This window comes from Anopheles marshallii, chromosome 3 (genome assembly GCF_943734725.1).
Source record: "Anopheles marshallii chromosome 3, idAnoMarsDA_429_01, whole genome shotgun sequence".
Taxonomy (NCBI): Eukaryota; Metazoa; Arthropoda; class Insecta; order Diptera; family Culicidae; genus Anopheles; species Anopheles marshallii.
Genome location: NC_071327.1, coordinates 9,327,957 through 9,347,750, shown reverse-complemented (window position 1 = coordinate 9,347,750; position 19,794 = coordinate 9,327,957). Strand labels below are relative to the sequence as shown.

The 19,794-nt window shown below is 42.7% G+C and overlaps 1 protein-coding gene across 1 annotated transcript in view; it reads right to left on the bottom strand.

Annotated features, from left to right (window-relative positions):
- Positions 1-19,794, bottom strand: part of LOC128710736 (uncharacterized) — a 104,830-nt gene that overhangs the window by 13,662 nt on the left and 71,374 nt on the right. The window contains exon 6 of the mRNA XM_053805591.1: positions 5,930-5,992. Within this exon, the coding sequence (XP_053661566.1) occupies positions 5,930-5,992 (63 nt within the window). The remainder of the gene's footprint in view (positions 1-5,929; positions 5,993-19,794) is intronic.

Below are 19,794 nucleotides of genomic sequence, written 5' to 3'. Positions count from 1 at the left end.
ATCTCCAGGCGCATGATGATGTGCAAGGTGATGTACAGGTACGGTGTCCGAAACGCTGCATCCCAAACGGATACAAGGTGCATTCCGTTAGCAGGACATTGTTACATAGCGTAGGAAAACAAACTGCAATAACAAAAATACAATGCACAAAAAAGCAGCTTGCTCGAACAACTATCTCAAGACATGTTGTTCTAACAGCAAGGTGCACCTCCTCATCGGAACCCGCACCCGCATATCGAGAGCATGTTGCATCCGGGTAAAAGCATCAAAAGGCGCCCACCTTTCTTTTGCATAAACGCCAATAAGTTTTGACCATTTCGTCCCATAACTGCAGTTGCGTGGTTAATGATTTTTACACGAGTTTTGAAGCAAAAAGAGAACCAATGAAGTCCAAAAATAACACCCTTTCCTTAAACGCTATACATCCGGCTAAAGTGCGGAGAAGAGAACGAGAAACGTGGTCAAGATTGAAAGATCGGCATGTGTTTGCTCGGAAGTTGTCGAGACGGGGATGAGGATGCGGGGTGGTCCATTTCATGTTATGTTGTTGCAATCGAATTTTATTGCTAGTTCAAGTCCAACTGCCACACGTTCGAGTGTGTGGTCGATACATGCATTCGAAGCGCCGGTCACACAGTCACACTCACGCACAGCAACTGAACGAGCCATTCTTTTACGATGTAACGTCAGTGAGATTGGAATGTGCATCGCCACCGGTGAAGATGCAGTGGGTTTCGATTACATCACTGTATATGGTGTGCGCGCCGATGAACGGAGGTGTCCCATAAAACTTCCGTACAACAACAAATATCAATTCAAATCAACTCAACTCCACGGTTTGCTCAATCTGTCGTCGAACAGTATCTGCTACGGATTAATCTTTGCATTTCGTCTACTTCCGATGCAAGTTTGCGCCCAAGGGATGGACGAATGGCTTCGGAAGCAATGAATCCTACGAATTAAATCTTCAGCACTAATTTAATCCACACCTTTTTGATGGAATCCCCCTATCGCCGGTTGATTGCACGCACATTTTTTTGTGTGTATTTTAGTTTCACCGGCCCAACATCGGTACGACCATCGTACCGTATCTAACAAGCCAATGCGACGCGGATCGATGAAGCTTGGCTTGGGTTTAATTAAATTTTTTAACGCGTACACGGTTTAGAAAAAAAACACTATAGCCATCATTTACTATTTGTAGAAGCGTTCGCATGATTTATATTTTTTCTAGCTACTTCCTTACACCTGGCTGAAACATCACTCACAGTTATGCTTACGTTTTTTTTTCATGAACGTCGAGGTGTCTGGGCGAATTTTTTTCCCAGCAAATCGTTGGCAAAAATCAACCATCTTGGAGCGGAGGTAACATACAAAGTTAAATCCCTTTTTTGCAGTTATTGAGATCAATCAATGGAGTGTAAAACAGTGTGTGTGTTTTTTTCTAACTCTACTTCACTCAAAATCACTTTCTACGCTGGAGAAATGCAACATGGCGCAGCTCCAACAGAGCCGGATTTCGTACATTTCGTGATGAAAGCAATGCAAAGCATTTGCGATAAGATATAAAACGAATTGTTATACAATAATTAAATGTTAAATATAATTGTAAGCTTTTGCAGCATGGCAATAAAGACATTAACTTTGTACTAAAATAATATTTTAGTACAACAATCGGTATTTTCATTTCTCGATCGTTAATTACATATTTAAAGATGCTTAATGCATCTCACAAAAAAACTTACGTAAAAAGCAATGCTTTCAAAATGTTTGTGTCTTAAATCTTGTATCGTTTCTGCACAAGTCCTGTCAATAATACATTCACAGTAATAATCTCTCATCAACCGTTCACCATCAACATTATGATTATCATCGTCATCGTCGTCGCTGAAACACTATCGTTTATTAAGCCGAAAAGTATTCCGATCCCAGCCTAATGTACCTTCCCTAGCCGTACAACACATTGGTACGTTCCCACGTCAAAGATCGTACTGCGGCTGATGTAGTGGTATACGGAACTCAAGCGTAGAAAGCAAACATATCCCACTCACTGCTGCTACGCTTCACCAGAACGAGAATTCCATTTCAATTGGGTCCGCCCTCTACACGAGACCTCCATTAATCGCCCTCAAGGATAGGATGGGTGCGTGTCTACGATAAATTCGCAGCAAATGCGATAATCCACTTGCAGTTTCGTAGTAGCTGACCTCACCAATAATGTTGGCTTATGGACAGGCACTGGTCTAACGAAACTCGTGCTAATTAATTCAACGAGCTTTTTTCCCCCCTTTTTCCGTCCTATATTCTGACGTCTACTTCAATGCGGTTGCTTTCAAGTGGACGTCCTATCTCGTTTGGTCGAGAACTTTGCTATTCAGCAAATTGCGTTTGTGTTTACCATTTTCCATCACGAATGGCCCTTCGCCAACTTGGTTTTATACTACCGGCTATGCAAAAATATGCACAACACTTCAAGTAATTCAAATAAGCTCTTAGGGTATTCGGAATTTTAACATTTAACTTATACTGCTATTCATAAAAAATATTTCAAGTTGTATCTTTTCGTTTCTCAGCTAAACTTTTTACATTCTTCATTTCTTAATGCTTCGAAGCTTATATCCAAAACGAATGCAGAACATTTCTTTGCTCATTATATCAATTACTTTAACGTATTCAAGCGCCGGCTGCCTGTGCTGTCAAAAATGATAAATATCCTACATCACTTTTCTACTGAATAAATAAAAGATCAATACCACGAATGAAGAACGATAAACTCATTGAATCTCTGGTTTGTGTAATTCATCGTGGCATGTGTGGCACACTGGAACCAAAACATCCCGTCATTATCCTCTACTGAACGGGTACTACTTGAAGTCAATGCTCGCAAAGTCAGAGTTTGTTCATGTCTCTTGTAAGCTATACATGTCTTTACATCTCAATTGCAACCCTTAAGATTTACAGTTTCAGTTGTGGTGTTGGTGTCAGATACTGTATTTATACACCGAACATTTATATACGCCTCTCGACAAATCACACACCAGCTCTACACGATGTCGTGGGGTTTGACAAACGGCTCGTGCGAGATGAAAAATCATTTTCCTTTTTTTCATAAAAACCGAACGAGCGAAACTAGCACAAACAGCGAAGTAAGCAACTAGCTGCATGCGCCTATTGCGCAGTAGAAGCGTATATTAAAATGTAGGGAAAACATTTTTTGGCATCCTTATATCAAATATTGTTCTTATTTGTGTCTAATGCAATGATGTCTTCTCAAGTCATACCGTAATCGTGTTGAATATCGTGTAAAATCGATCACATTGAAGTAAAATATAAAAATATTTAAATACAAGCGTATTTAGTCAAATACACATTCTCTTGCTTGCACTACACCAACTGAACCTCACTAACTGTTCCAAAGCTTGGATAAACAAATCATACTTACATCACTACAGCCAAAGTTGACGAAAGTTTCAAGATAAGATTTCAACTAAATTATTCCATGTACATTTAATCACATTTCACACTTTATCTCATTAAACGTTAGCTTCTGCAAACAATTCTTCAATGGATTTAAATCAAAGAATGAAATGATTCATTCTCATAGCAATCTCACTGGTACTTAAATGCTCGCAAAATAAATAAATATTGTAGAAAGGAAGGGAGGGAAAGTACTGCAAGTATCGGTTAAAACATAAACAACACGCGCCTAACCACAAGCCAATCTGTCATTCGATGTCAAGTTCACGCACTCGTACGATCGTCTTGCTAAACATGCTTCGAAGGCGCCACCGCACGCGACGCTAGCAAAATGTAAACGCGAAAAGGTGCTACGCGCAAGTTTACCAGAATCAAACCAGCACACTTGTCACCCGATGCTGTCGTTCGCTAACGTGAAACTGCGGCACACGGTCGATCATTTCACTGGAAGCTCATCATCGCAGCTACGATCACCTTGCGCATTCGTATTCCTTCTCACGCTGACCTGATGATGCACGGAGCACCCTCATAATCTATCCTCTCAGTGGACGAAATATTTCTCGCACATCCACTACAGCGCGGTTGGCCGCTGGTGTAAATGGTAGCATTGGAAGGATTAGTCTGAACTCGGGAGTATAACCCCCCGGGAGAGATACGATGGTAAGGGATTGCGTTCATCAGCTGCGATGCCCGTGAGTCATGCACATCACCATAACAAATGCACGATCGCACCGGGAATTGATGCTCCCGTCAGTGGTTGCTTCACTTGATGCGCAACCCAGCTCACAAAGATGCCCCCGGATGGGTGTATGGAGAGAAAAGAACGAACGACGAACGGATGAATCTAAATATAAATAAACTCTGATGCTTTTCAAACCGAATAGGGGTTTCAGACAGGCAGGATGGTCCATTAAATTGGTAGTGTCGCGTGACAACCCAAAACGATAGACAGGAATCGGAATTAAAACGATACTCGTCAGTTCGCATTTTAACTAAAAGTGCGAACGATTAGCATACAATGTTTCGTATTGTTGTTTCCTTTTCTAGGGATTTCCTCCAAAATTTCAAATTCCTCCAGATAGTTCAAATAAGCTATCGTCATCAAGCAAACGCAACTTGATCTTTCATCGTCATTTTCATTATCAAATCATTAAAACGTTTTTGGAATTTTCATAGAAATGATGCGAAAATAAATCATTTCTCATGGCAGAAGGCACATCTCTTATTCAAGGGTAGAAAATGTAAATTATTATTCTGCTTCACATATTTCTTCCCCCAAGACCACTTGTTGCAATCTTCGACCCTTTAAACTGCCCTGGAATTTGATCTAATTCCGGCAGACGCAATCTGAGCTCCATATGTTAGCCACCCACGGAAGGCATACGAGAAACTATGAGAAAATTGTACTAAAAATATGCTCACCAAAGGGACGCACGTAGGCAAAGCAAAAAAAGAAAAGCGAACAGATGATTTGTTTGTCTTTTAACCCTTTGATCTAAGAAAGAATGGTTTAAATGGAGTTGAAAATCAACGTTCATAAACGTTTCCTCAAATTCGTTTAGTTTTGCAGTTCAAAAATGTTTTAAACTGAAAATAATAATAAATACATTTCATCACGGTCCGGTAGACCAGCGCCAGGTCTTCACAGAATAGTTCCTTTAAATTATGAATTTAAACAATTATAGCTTCTTCACACTATGACTTCATATAACTATTCATCGGGGTGTTTAATTTAAGTAAATCTTATCGTTGTGTACTACTCAGATAACATCGTTTAAACAAAAAAGATTTAACATATACGAAGACACCATATGATACTCATCTACGAGATCGATCTTATAATACGCAATGCTGTTTCGGCGTTCCATCTTCCCCACAACACCCGGCGTTCGGCAAAGCATGATGGGCATTTGGCATTGGAGAGTTAAAAAGTCCTAACCAATGCCACACGCTGGCGTCCAAGACTATCCGCCTGGCTGTCGCTCGCTTGGGAAACATGGTTCGCTTGTCGTCTCGATTCGATTAGCAAAACGGTTGGTGGCAGCAGACGCTAGGCCAGTACGGGATGTTGATCGGAGTCAGTACCGGCGGCACCGGTCGCGACATACCGACCCGGCATTCGGCCGATCTCTTAACAAACCGATGCTAGCAATATACCATGCAGACGATACGCACGTATCTGCGCAGACGCCATCATTGACATGAAACTGCTGTGATGCCATTTTTATTGTGTTGTACACTCTGGAGGAATAACCGAATGATGGGGGTTCGTGCAGAGATGCAGCCGCCGTTTCGAAATCTAGCAGTGTGGGTGGTGCATTAAACATAATTTTGATAAAGTTCATATTGCGGCTGTGCAATAACACTTTAGAACACCGACAGAACTGATAATGCAATTGCATCTGCAGCATTGCACATTGAGCAGGGAAAATAATCATAAGCAAGAAAATACCTCCATTGATGCTGTTTTCCTTGTTGGCTTCCTTATCTTTTAGAAGATGTGCCGCAAGCTTACCTGGAATGATAATTAAAACATAAAAAAACTATTAATTTAAAGTAAAAGTGAAGCTAACGATTGGAAAATAAAATCATTTTCATTTGTTGTAGAAAAATGAACCACAGAAAAAGGAGCACCTAAACATAAAGAACATACGTAAGTTTTCGCCCACACTTTGACCTAGTTTTCCCGAAAACCGCAAAGCAGTTTGCCAAAAAAAAAGCAACTGCCGCACCTCATTTAGGGCAATCGAACGCGAAGACCTACATTACAAGCAACAAACACATTCGATCGAAAGCGAAACCTTCACTACATGGTGTACCGCTTTCGTAATGCTTTGTTGTCCCAATTTTGCTTTAATCAAGTGTGTCACAGGGCTTTTATTCCCATTGTTCTTATGTGTGATGGAGGTAAATTGGATAAATGATTTAATACATGCAAGTTTAACCAGAACGTGACCCGGTGTTTCTCAGCAAAGTTATATTTTAATAAACCGATATGCGAAATGCTTACAAAAGACCGCTCGCTGTTGATGACTTTTTTCAATTCTCCAGCATCCAATCACCCATACAAGAGTAATTAATGTTTAAGCAATGAGGCACATCATTCGGTTTATCGAAGCATCTCGCTTCGTCGCTGTGTTTGAACATAATATACAACCCTGCATTGCGTTTCACATGCACGAGATCACGAAAGGGCAATCCCAGACATTAAACCGAAAGGCTGCGTACGTAATGCATAGCTGTAATTTCACTTCGTTTCGATTCAATCCATACCGCAAGCGATGGTTATGAACAAATAAAATCTTCTCCAGCAAAAAAAAAGCACAAGCCATCGGTTTATGAAAGCGAAATTGAATAAACCCTTAGCCATGCAGAGCCACCACCGGGGCACAGAGTATCGTGCTTACGCATCACAAAATAAAACTACACTACTTCCCAATACCTACTTTTCGCAAGATTTCGTTTGGTTTTCTTCCACGGAATGAGATAGATTAATGAATTCATTACGGCGACGAGACGGACTGACGTTCAATCGTGTAAGTGCACGCGAACCGTTGCAGAAGAATTCCCTTTTTTTTGCTTGCTCAATGTCTGCACCCTTAAAACAGATCACAATCTTTCTCGCGCTGGAGCCGAGGGTACGAGCTCTTCTCGTATGAGCTGGATGACGCGTCCGGTCGTGTCAAACTTTCGAAAGGACCAATCGCAAAGAACACCGAATGAATGATGCACTTTATGCTTGCCGCCGGTTTTGTTGCACCAATAAAACGTTTCACTTGTTTTACACCAGCGCTCAGGCTAGACCTGGCAACGGACGAAACAAACGGGTACTCTTTTTTGCTAACTTTGTTCGAGTAAATCAAACGAATTGTACGAGTAAATAGTTTCTGCTGATAGAAAAGCAAATGGCTCAAATATTTTAAAGCCTACTGCGATGAGGCAAGAAATTGGTGCACTGAGATCGATTCCTTTTTTCCATTGGCATCAGCTGAGCTTGGAAGTAACTTCCACGTATGGGGTACACTTGAAACAGTCAAAGGATGAAATTATCCATATTCACATACACATTTCTTGACGGAATATAATCTAAATCGACACAATTCACAGGCCCTATGGCAAACGAACAAAATCAGCACATTTGCCAAATAAAACCTAGCACACCATCACGACAAAAAGGATACCACGTAGGATTTTGACAGAAATGACATCCGCAACGGAGTAGGCAATAGAAAAACACCACACCAAAGCACCGTAATACACTCTTGTTGCACAGCCCGGTTGTGCAATGGTATTGGTAACCACCCGGTTTCCATGGGCGCCTTCGCACATGTGTCCTAATATGCTCCTCAGGAAATAGGACGAAGAAAACTCCTGGCTTCCCTCTCCCGCATTGTAGACGCACACAACCATGCACCGTTTGTGACCGTAGCGAATGCACCGACCACGAGAGTGTGTGTTGGAGTAGGGGTGAAACAGTGCGAAAAATACCCACTTTGACAGAAGAACCCTTCACTTTCCAGGGTGTATGGGTGGAAATTCGGCACAGTGAAAGGCGAATGTGTAGACAGGATAGAAGGAAAAACTGAGGTGAAAATACTACGGAAAAAGTGTGCGCGCGCACCACTGTTTTGTGAGAGTACCGACCGTAGGCAACGGCGTACAGGGTTAGTGGCAATGCAAATGTGTGCAAACCGTCCTATGTTCCACACGAAGAACGGACGAACCCTGCGCTTCGATGGAAACGCGTACAGCGGGCATTTTCCCGAGACAACGATGAGTCATCAACACACATTGGCCGCTTCCGTACGAGGATTTTCTTCGAGCAATACACCCCTGCACGTTTTCCGCTCACAGTGAGATGACTCTCCATGTTTTGGTCACGAGTTTGAACTAAAATTGAGCGGTGGAAAACTAGCAAGAAAATTTTGGACTAGGGAGCTAAAGGTTTGAAAATGCGACAACTTGTCGCTGCACAGGGTGTTTCATCGGACAACGGGAACAACATTAATAATGTTTCAATCCGCTTGATATAAAATCTACAATTTTTTGTATATTGAGTTGAAAAACTATTGCTTAAATTACTAAAAATGATTTTCTCAGGAATTTAACGTTAATTTAAATTAAAAAATACCTTAATAAATTAATTGTTAAAACCATGCTGAATTATTACAGTCTTAAAATCCCTTTGTAAACCCGGCAAATAAAGCATGGTTTACACATTTCAGTCGTGCGCCTTCTTAGCAAAACAAATTACCCAACAGCTACGAACCATTAGACGGTTCTACTAACGCATAACACCCAACAGACGATACAAATCTTCAAGATTGCTCCCATTGCATATAAAACACGCCGGCATTACGCTGCCCCGCATAAATTTGAAGGCACAAGGTCTTGTCGACCGAACCTCATGGTACACGCCATCTTCTCGTACATGTGGCGTACATTCGCGTGTAGGAGACATGACAATGTCCTTTCGCCGGTCGTACCTGACAAGGTTGCAAAAATGCTTTCCGGTAGCCTCCCACCTATTGGATGTACTATTTCAATCTATAGGGTTGGAAGATTGTTTCAAAGATTGCCTGAAGAAAATATGAAATCCCAAATGATCACATGTTAGCGAAAAGGATCATCCTGAAAGACTGACTTTTTTATTATTTGGCCATCGGTAAATTGTTGGAAATTGTTTTATCAACACACTGGCCATTGGCCCATTGAATCGAAACGGCTCAGAACCCCCATTCAGACAAAATGCACCACTAGACCAAATAGAAGGAAAAGTGGCGGTTTCAATTGTGCGATGGCTGCGCTATTAGCATTTTTGCTACGAGGAGGCCTAATAGAGCGTAAAATACCAACATAAGTACCACGCGCGGTGGGTGGTGCCCGATTGCTTGGCTGATGCCGCCAATGAACTACAATTAATCGAGTTTCCGTGGGGAATAATTAATTTATCGAGGTCGGACTGTGGTCAGGGAGATCGCGTAATTTTGCAATTGCGATTTCAATACAGCCCGAACGAGTGTGTATACGCTTTGCGGTGCAGCAACATGCACAGGCAAAGGTGCCTAATGTTTCAAACAATGTTGCAAAGGGGAATGCAATTTGGTAGTGCTTGGTTCTAAAGGCTTGGAGTGCATATGCCGATAGGTGCATCAGTTATTGCTATGATTTATTTTACTTATTTATAATGACATTCCCATGATATCTAGATGCATTTCGACAAAAAAGTTCAAAATTTGAACATTCCTTCAACTGTTTCAAAGATTTCAAGATTTTCCGAAAATCTTTGCCTTCATCACAAACCACACAAAAACCACGGATCTTTTCACTTGAAGAGTAAAGATGACAATTCTGAAAACATTCCCAGCAAACCTCTTCACTTCCATGGAACGCTAAACATTAAGCGAAGAATGGTCATACCATTAAAATCCCAACTCAAACATAATGCTTCGTCTCCCGCTTGGAACACTACTTGCGGACACGTTAATGAGCACACCAAGAGTGCCGGCGATTGAGTGTGACAAGAAAGATACAGCTGTAATCGTGTCCGGAATGACTCTTTTCTCGAAAGTACGCTCGTTGAATTCTGTTTTAACGATCAACTCAATGAGACATAACTATTCTGGCGGCAGCACTACCAACCTTAAGCGTGTATTTATCGATTCGCAACGGAAAACGTCAATTGAATCGCTCAAATGCCGGCTGTCCCTCGTGCGACGACCCACAACCAGTGACCAATAAGATGCGCCGACCTCGGCCTGAATCATTCCAGGGACTCGATAATGACCAACTTCCCGCAAAGGAAATAATTACGATCAACCGAAATCACACGAATTGCACTCGAGCGGGTTTTTCGGTGGACGAAAACGACGGCTCTTATCATTTACCTTTTATCTTCTTCGGAACCTTCAGCGAGTTCCAGAGGTGCGCCGTCGACGGTTGGGGTGGCTTCTGCACCACCAGATACTCCTGCTCCTGCCGGCAGAGGTCAAAGTCACTGCCACCGGTTGATGATTTGAGCTTGTTCAAGCGGTTCTGCTGCTCACAGAAACGATTGCTACGCTTGAGCTCCTCCTCCAGCAGCGCATCCTGCAGCCGCGTCCTGGTGATGCTACCGGCCAGATCGGCGGGACGATGGCCATGCCCGTTCTTCACGCCGAGCTCGTTGTGTCCAACGAGCTCCGTGCGGGATGTTGGTATCGTGGTGAGTTGGTGCTGCAATTTGCCCGCACCTGGCTTTTTGCCGCTGGTCACCAGCCGTCCCATTGCGTCGACTCTTAGCATGTGCTCAAGATAGAGCGCTTCCTTTGCGGTACACATGTTGTTAGGCACGTTACCACCGGCACTTGCAGTTGCACAATTTGCAGCATAATTCGTTACGAGGGTTAGCCTTACACGGTGCACCTCGTTCGGGGTTCACTCTTGGACAATCGTACACTGTACAGCACTGTTCTGAGTTGCACACCCCGGAACCTTTGTTGCACAAAACTATCAGACGAAACACACGAAAAAAAAAATGCTTCGCGAGGCTTTCCCAATGGATCGTTTCAGTGCTACGAAAGCATAAAAGAAAAGGAGCGAAAATGGTACGACCCACTAAAACAACCGCCAATCAATCAACTGGGTCGAGACAGATGCACGGCATCCGGGCGCAGTACACTCCAAACAGAAGAAATTCGGGACACTCAGCTCACTTGCGCATCATGCGCGCACTCAAACACGGGTAATGCTTTAGTACTTTGGCAAAATTGGATCTTGAATACTCCAATTCCAATTTTCACCCATTTTCGATGCTTCGGTAGAAACTAACCTGCACCAACCGTGGCACAGTCCGTCCGTATTGCGTGTGCAGTTCCACGCACAACAAACACCCGATACGCGCACAACCGTCCGTTTCGGCAAGGTGATGAAAACTAAGCCGCGGCTTTCTTGAGCACCTGTTTCTCCCCTTCTGCTTATTTTTCCGATTCACGACCGAACGGGTCTCTTTGGTGCTTCGAGTCGTTACTCACGCGCACACCCAATGTCTTTGCCAACGGCGTCCGGGGATTTTTTTTTTGCCTAAAGTGGGATACAATTTTGTGGAACCTTTCGGCCCGTGGTCCCGATGGATCTTCCAACGTCTGACGGCGACGCATCCGTTGCGCCAGTTACTGAGCAACTGAGCGTAAGGTGTGCGTGCGTTGGGAACAGTGGCTACGCAAACGACGCAAACGAGATTATGCGCGTACGCAGACGATATAGGGAGAGAAACACCCTTAAGGCGGGAGAGTTCAAGGCAGGCCTTCATCTCTCGAATACACTTGCTCTTGCTCCCCTCGAAGTGTTTATCCTCTTAGGCACGTGCGTTAGAAGCATGGTTTGCGCATCGAAAAGTAAGTCCCTAGTTTACGTGCGTTCTTCAACAAATTCTACATTGCAATTGTTTTGAAGTGTTCTTCTGAGCAGTTTCTTTCATTAGTTTTTGTAATGCTTCAATGGGTATTTTTTATATGTTCTCAGGTTGTCATAAAATCAGAGTCATAAATAATTTTAATTTTAGATTAAAATTAAATTAAAATTAAAAATTATTAAAAATTAAAAAATTTTAATTTTTGTCCAATCCAACTGTGACAATTGAGGTGTGATTTTCTCAATTCGGCCAACAATTTCTTCCAATGAATGTTCCAAATAAATCAATCAATAGCTTCAAATATTTGATAATAGCTACTACTAAATCCTTCCGCTACTGACCTTAGCTGCCAGATTTGCAAGGATAATTAGAGCAAACAAAATTATTCACTCACGGTACCCCATCCGGGTCTAACATTTCGTACGTTGATTATCATCATTATCAATTTGGGTAATCACACTAAAAAAAAAAGCCAACCGGTCAAACAACAAAACCGCTTCACCAAACCACCGCACCAAGCTAATCAAAACCGATTTCCAAATAATGATTTGGACCGTTGGGCCAACAATTTCCTTCGCGTACAAATATCGGTTATCTAGCTTTGAGAAATCTGTCCGTTCTGCCCTAGTCTCGCATTCCACCAAACCGAAGCGATCAAAGCTTTACGATGAAAAGCCTAGGCAGCTCTGTGTGTGTTTTTTTTTCGGTTGCTTGGCACATAAACATAGCAATTTGCAAGCGGTGAACAAATTACTAGCGAACGATCAAATCGACCCAGCGATCATGCTGCTGATGATGATGATGATCAACTTGTATGCACACATTTCTCCACATTCGATTTCACGAGGAAGAGCAACGAACAAAAAAAAATCCATAAGACACGCGCACACCAGGCCAAACACTGGCTGGAGTCGTCAAATGTGATGAAGATTTATTTTCTGCATTATTTTTTTTTTCCTCCATTTAAACGGTACGCTTCAGAAGCGTTTCCTTTCCAGGGTGTACCTCCAATGAAACAAAGCGGCGTATGGTAGCGAAAAGTTTTTCGAGACACTCAACTGTAAGCGAATCAGTATCATATTCATCATCCGTAGTCGAATGCATTCAAAGGTTTCATTCGATTAAACGAAATTTGAACGCAGAAAAGCTCTGTTAATTCGATCGCCCGACCACGAACATGGGCCCATAATTTCGTTATTAATCTTTCATTCACATCAATAGCCTCAAAACCGCCTTCGGGAGAGAGAGAAAAAAAAAATGAATTTTCCCAAAAGCAAACAACAACAGATTTATCTTTCTGTGTCCTTCAAAAAATGTGTTGCCGCGCTTGCCAACGCAGCGCACTGATCTGATCTGATGGATTTAAAGCGCGGTAAAAGCGCTAACAAATCGGTTGGAAAAAGCTGCACAACATTTCCCCATGCTCGACGGGAGCACACCGAACCAAAATCGAAACATTCCATTACGAATGAAAACGAAATCGAAAATCTACACAATCGCTAAAGTGATCTTCGTGTTAAATCGCGCACCAAACCGCCCTTACACCGTTACTGTGATTGTGGCTTTCGAGTGCAAACGCAAGAAACGCATCACTCGCGAGACGGTTGCACGGTTGGTCCGTGGATCGATGGTTTAGCTCTAAGACGTTCGGGATACTGCCGACGAGCAGGTCGCTGTTTGGGTGGGCGAAAGTTGGGAAAATAGCGTGGCGTACGGAGGAGAAACGGAAAAAAAAGTAAAACCAACCTCTTACCAGCTCATCCCCTCTGGGTACACCCGCAGGGGTACAAACCGTGCAGATAAATGCAATGATAAAGCGCATTAAATCATTGTTTCTGCCGCTCCCAGTTTGGGGCCTCGTCTATCGCATTCGGAGAAATCGCTGCCCAAGAGCCACCCTGAGTGCAGACGCAACGTGTAATTGTTTCATTTTAGCCAAGTGCGAATGAATATTTATGCTGGCTGGAAAACTGATGTCGTAATAGCGTGAGCGTGAGCTTTTTTTTTTGGGTGGAATGTCACCGATGCACGGTCACCGTTTGGTTGACCCGAGCTGCACTGCATTGTGGTCCGGTTGGCCATGGCAAGTATTTTTTTGAATCATTTATTGTGTGCCGCCGTCTCTATTTTTATGACTGTTTATCACCACACTGTGAGGAATAATACAGTAACAAAGACACAATTACACCAGAAACCACCAGTTATTATAATCCAAACGATCGAGTACCGCTGGCCTGGGAAGCAAATGGTCTTCACTCAGTTGTTCAGGTATTTCGGCACAAGTTTTCGCGATGCGAACAAGAAGCTCCCGCTTGGAGTAAATGAACTTGGGTGGAAAAAAAATATACACACTCTTGCCCGCTCATATTCCAACATACTTTTGACCACCCTCCAATGGGCACGTGCATGGACAAAATAGTAAAACCGACCACCACAAACCCGATACGATAAACAAGCCAATAAACAGCTCCGAAGTTGCTGCGGAGTGCTGCCGAAGCTGCCTGCCATCACAATACAATGTGCGCGGTAAGTTCAAACGGCCATACGACTCCGGTTAGCTCGTTTGCACAAATCAGGTGTTGAAGGTTTGCAGCTGAACGCCAGAAAGCCAGACGCGTAAGAGCCTTCGAGCATGGGATTGTGATGTGTGATTGGCGCGTCGCAAAGAGCGCCCAGACACAGCAAAAGGGTAATCTTTATTTAAATATTTACATTTTCACTCAATCTGCTTGCACTGCCGGCGAAGCTACTTGGCCAAGCCGTGACGATGCCATCGGGTGATTTTATTTCTCCGGTTAGTGGATTTTGCTTCGCGAAATTAAACTTTCAGTTTCCTGCACCCGATATGATCAGGCGATCGGGTGGGGGCCCTTCCCTTATAGGGGGAAAAATATGCAGATAAATAGTACATCGACACACGACCAAACACGGTTGGCTATTATTTGTTTTCCATTACTCAGCTGGCTGGTGCTACCAGGGTTTGATTTTATTTTGAACATTGTTTCATTTCAACAAAAACATTTCACCCGCCGCCTCTCGCCTTCGCCTTCGTGGACATATTGAAAACCGTTCCATCAACGCCAACGTCCAACGTAAACGAAACAACGGTCGAACCGTATGCTGCTTTACGAAAACAAAACAAACGTACCAAACGATCATCAACACATTGGTCAAAGGAAAGTAACATCAACCAGCAAACCAGCAGCCGGAGTTCGCATGTTCGACACTCACGAAAAAAGGAGCCCATCGGCGGACAAGCGCGATTTTTATGCCGTGCCTTCACATTTTTCTTCCAGCGAAGCAAATGGGAGGTTGCTGATTTGGTCTGCTACTTAAACGGTCGCGTGTTTAGGGCTTAATGGAAACATTTACTTTTCCACGGCAAACGCGTCGCTGTGAACTTGACGAAACCGGAAAAAGGAAGCGAGAAAAAAACCGCAAGAAGAAACGAAATGGATCGGTACTGACAGACTTGATTGACTGCTGCCGTTTGAGTTGGACGGGAGGTTGGACATATTACCGATTTTATAGCATTCTTGTGATTTGTGGTTTCCGGATTGTGGGGTTTTGCATAAGGAAAAACACACAGCACAACCATTACATCGTCTACTGCTTGTAGTTGTTAAAAATATTATCAAAATGAACCATTTTTTTTTATTTGCATACCACAGAATCATGAATAGGTCGCACAACGATATTGAAGGCAGATTGATATCTAAATTTGACCGTGGCTCTCATGCGTCACTTTGGCTATCCAGCTAGAAGCGAGTCGCACATAGAAATCCAAACGAGGTCAAGAATTTCGTCCGTTAAAACCGTTTAAAAATAACGAAAATTTATTAATTAATTTTATTTTCCCAATTTAGCAAACAATTTGTTCGATAAAACATAAAATTAGCGATGTAGAAGAGTTTATAACCCGATTTACTTTATTCTTTTAAGAAGTTTAGGACAATCATTATGTGAGCTTTCGATCGAATATGCACTACTGGCACTATTCCTCCTGAAGTCCCGATCCGTTCGTTGGGCTAAACTGATGCTTAGGTACGCGCTCAGTGAGCAACGAGCAGATCTCAACGAACAGAGTTGATATAATTTTGACTGCAATCAAGGTAAACTACTGCATATAATTCCATATCTAGAATGTATGCTTTATAACGCTTTATAACCTCATATTTCACATTGTTTATTAGCGATATTATTCTCTCAAAGTAGAACTCAAAGCAGAAAAATCGAGATGTATTGCGAAGATGTGAAGTGTTTTTGAGCAAGGTAGAAATATTGAACACTTCTTATTTAAAATATCTTTATTTTATATCTTAACGAAAGCCAAATATACATATAAAATCTCGCAAATAATCGATTTGAAAAAAAGCTACAACAACTCTAAGTTGAGACCACATTGATTGCAGTGAAAGTACAAAGTACGGATCTGCAGCCTGATTCCTGTACGGTCAGGGAACAATCACGAAGCTTCTTCTTCAAACTTTCCGGTCCGGGTTTTGTTGAACTTAACCGTCAATTCCAACCATCGGAAGTTTGTTATCCAAAACCTTCTTCTAGCTTTCTGAGTTTAGTATTCCCTCCAGCCTTTAAAGGCGACTACCGCTACAGATACTATTACTTTTTATGGTTCGATTAATTAAAAATACGTAACGTTTTCTTCGTTTTTTTTGCTCGTTTTGTTTCGGTTGCTCTCTATCTCACTCGCCACACAATCGATGACGATAAGTGAAGGAACACAGTGGGTTCCACCACAACCGCGTTGCGTCCGTTACCTACCTAGACGAAAACTTAACGCCGGAGAGAAGCAAGCACTTTCTTCCGTCTTAAGCAATGGCGACTTCCGCACAGGAGGAAAACAAACACAAAGAAACTGTCTAAACATTTACTGCAATCAGGCGTAACGATGACAGCGCCGAAGAAGTGGTCATACGCAACTTCAAGAAGCGTTATAAAAAACGGAGCATTACTTAAAGGCGAACGAAAAGTGGCATTTGCAAGACCGCACTTTGCAATTAAAATCCCACACCGAGAGATGCCACAGTTGTGTCGCCAATCGGTACAATCGGTGCCCACCATCCATGCGTGGACTGGTCAATTAGGTAACCTAGCATGTTTGGAGACACGCGCCTTGCTAACGAATCTGCCATCGAACGAAGATGGAAACTTGTTACGTAAACCGACGACACATCGACGTCAGCGGAAGCAACGAACAGGCTCCTGATCGATGGCCTCAAGATACACTTCGCCGGCGGGTGAAATGCTTCCGAGACATTTTTGACTGAATGATTTCACGTTTCTCGATCGTTAGCTGTGCGTGGCACGCGTCATTTGTCGCCATTTTCGGTTTTGCGCTTTCGTATTGCCAAGCGACGGTAAAGCAACAGGTACCACCGAAACGATCGCGCAACGTTTCAAGATCACGATCACGATCGTCGAGTGCGAAGCCCTTTTCGACACCTTCCCACCGATGGATCGAGCTGAAATCTGTTTAATCGCACCGTTTTAATGGATTAACACACTGAATTGAGCCGCGCGTGAGTGGGGGGAAACTGAAGAACCCAATGCGTGTGTGGTGAAGTGTTGGAGGGAGAGGAAAAAAAACACTTCATTCACAAGCTGCCTGGACGGTGCAGGTTGGTTGTTTATGTTGCGATCGATACACGGGAATGCCGATAAATGCGGTTGTAACACCATGTCGGGCGAGGGCAAACTCCTGTGTGGCGTTGCGGGTTGTGCTACAATAGCCATCGAACGAATCGCATCGATCGATCAGAGTCGGAGCAATTATTGTGTGCTGGAAAGTGTGTTATTGCGGCAAGAAAAGAGTCATTCCATGCGTTTGAGAGTGGAGGGCTATGTGTAGTTTTGGTTGCAGTTAATTTCTGTTTAATTGAGCGATTAATTTCAAAGACGATTGCCGATTTGTGTTCGAAATCGGACAAATATTGAGGATTTTGATGTTTGTGGATTTGGTAGAGGTTTTCCATTGGACGGCTTTGTCCATGATGTTGTATCATTTGAAATGTATAGCACTTTTTTGTACCATTTTACATTGCCTTATTTGTATGCGATCCAACTTTGTAATGGTTAAAACTTTTAATTTTTCCTAATGCAGGACTATTACTAATCTTACCTAACATAACAACACTCGGCTAACAGATAAAATAAACCATTGCTAGTAGCAAGTAATCCTCTATTCCAAGCTCATTTGGCCAACAAAAAAACTTCTCCTTCGCAAGCCAAAATCAATTAATCTCATCACCTCTTTTGCGTCAGTCAGTGGAACACTGGAATTTACGGGAACACCAACCATACCTGTCGATTTTCACGGATGTTGTCGATCGCATTAAACTCGCGCTTTGAATGAAATTACCCTTTTTCCCTCAATATATTTAGCAAAACCGGGTAAGCCATAACACGCTTATCTACGCACGAGAACCGTACAAACGCTGCTACGATTTTCCATCCATCCATCGAATCCAAATGCTGCTCTCTTACTCGCTCTCCCTTTCTGGGGCAGCGATTTTTCCGATGGGAAATTCACTTCCCATCTCTCTTTGACACCGGATTTTGTGGCACACTCTGCTTTCCTCAATTCTCCGCTACGCTTTGTTCTTTCCAATTTCCCATCTTACACCAGCCAAGCAGCTCGCGCACGATGCGGAAAGTATTTTCCGCGCGAATATCTAGGTCGTACGTTGTGCTGCTAAATGCGGTCGACACCAACAACAACGACGACCATACCACACCACACCCGAGGGGGAGGGGAAAAGCTCCCAGAGAACCGTGGCTGAAGTTTCTGTGTGTTTTGACCCATTTCTTCACTGACTGGTGGAAAAATCCAGCAAATTCGCTGCCTACCCTCGCCAATCCAAATCCGTATGAGTTTGAGTTGCTTAGGCTCCGGTTTGCGCGGTAAGCATCCACGGCGCACGGTTAGTTACGAATCCCAGCTATTGGTCCGATGGTCTCGATTACTTCATTAAGACGAAGTGCAGTGATAATGGTAATTACATAGAATTACCGGGATGGTTACTGTTTAATTACATGCCAGCTACAGTACAAGCCACTCCTTGCTTTAATTCCTAGCTAATTCAGCAGTCCGGGCCCATGCTAAACGAAGACAAACGGGCATTTCACAACCTTTGCCGCTCTCCATCTCCCGCGGCTCACCTGTATCTTGCGTGCTAATTGTCTTCATAGTATCTGATTGCATTTTTTTCCAGTGCGTGACGCATTTTGCCACAACAAATAGCTTTACCTCCCTTCGTCCAAGTTCAGCCCATGCGTTGGAAAAGGCAAATTCCTGGTACCGACATTTCACAACCACCGTTTTCGCTCACGCTTTCTCAAGTTGCTAATAGCGTATTATTTTTTGAGATACATAAAAGAAACATTAATTAAGAAACCCGAAAATATGTTTTTAATGTTAAGTCAAATCGTAGGAAAGTTTTCGTAGGACTACGTTTGTCTATGATTTTAATTATTATTTTAAGGGGGAATATACTGTCCTTATATTCGAAAAAATCGATTTATTACTATTTTTAAATTTCTTGAAACTTTTAAGAATATCTGGTGAAAAATTCAGTTCAATATACCAACAAACAACGAAGAGATGACTGGACCAATTCCACTGGTTTGTGATGCGCTGTCAGAATATTTCATCCTTAGTTGTGTTGTGGACGTTATAAAGTTTTTATTTATAATTTGCCAAACATTTTCATCAAATAAAGAATTAATTGTTCTACAATCATGTTGAAATAATAATACTTTCCCTATCAAAACTAATACTGCTAGGTTTCTAACTGGGTTATTGTTGCTATTTTTCCCATATTTTTTTGTTTGCATTGCCACCTGACTTGTGCGTTGCGCATTTACCCTGTGTCCGGAGACAAACGAAGCACATTTGTGCACATAAA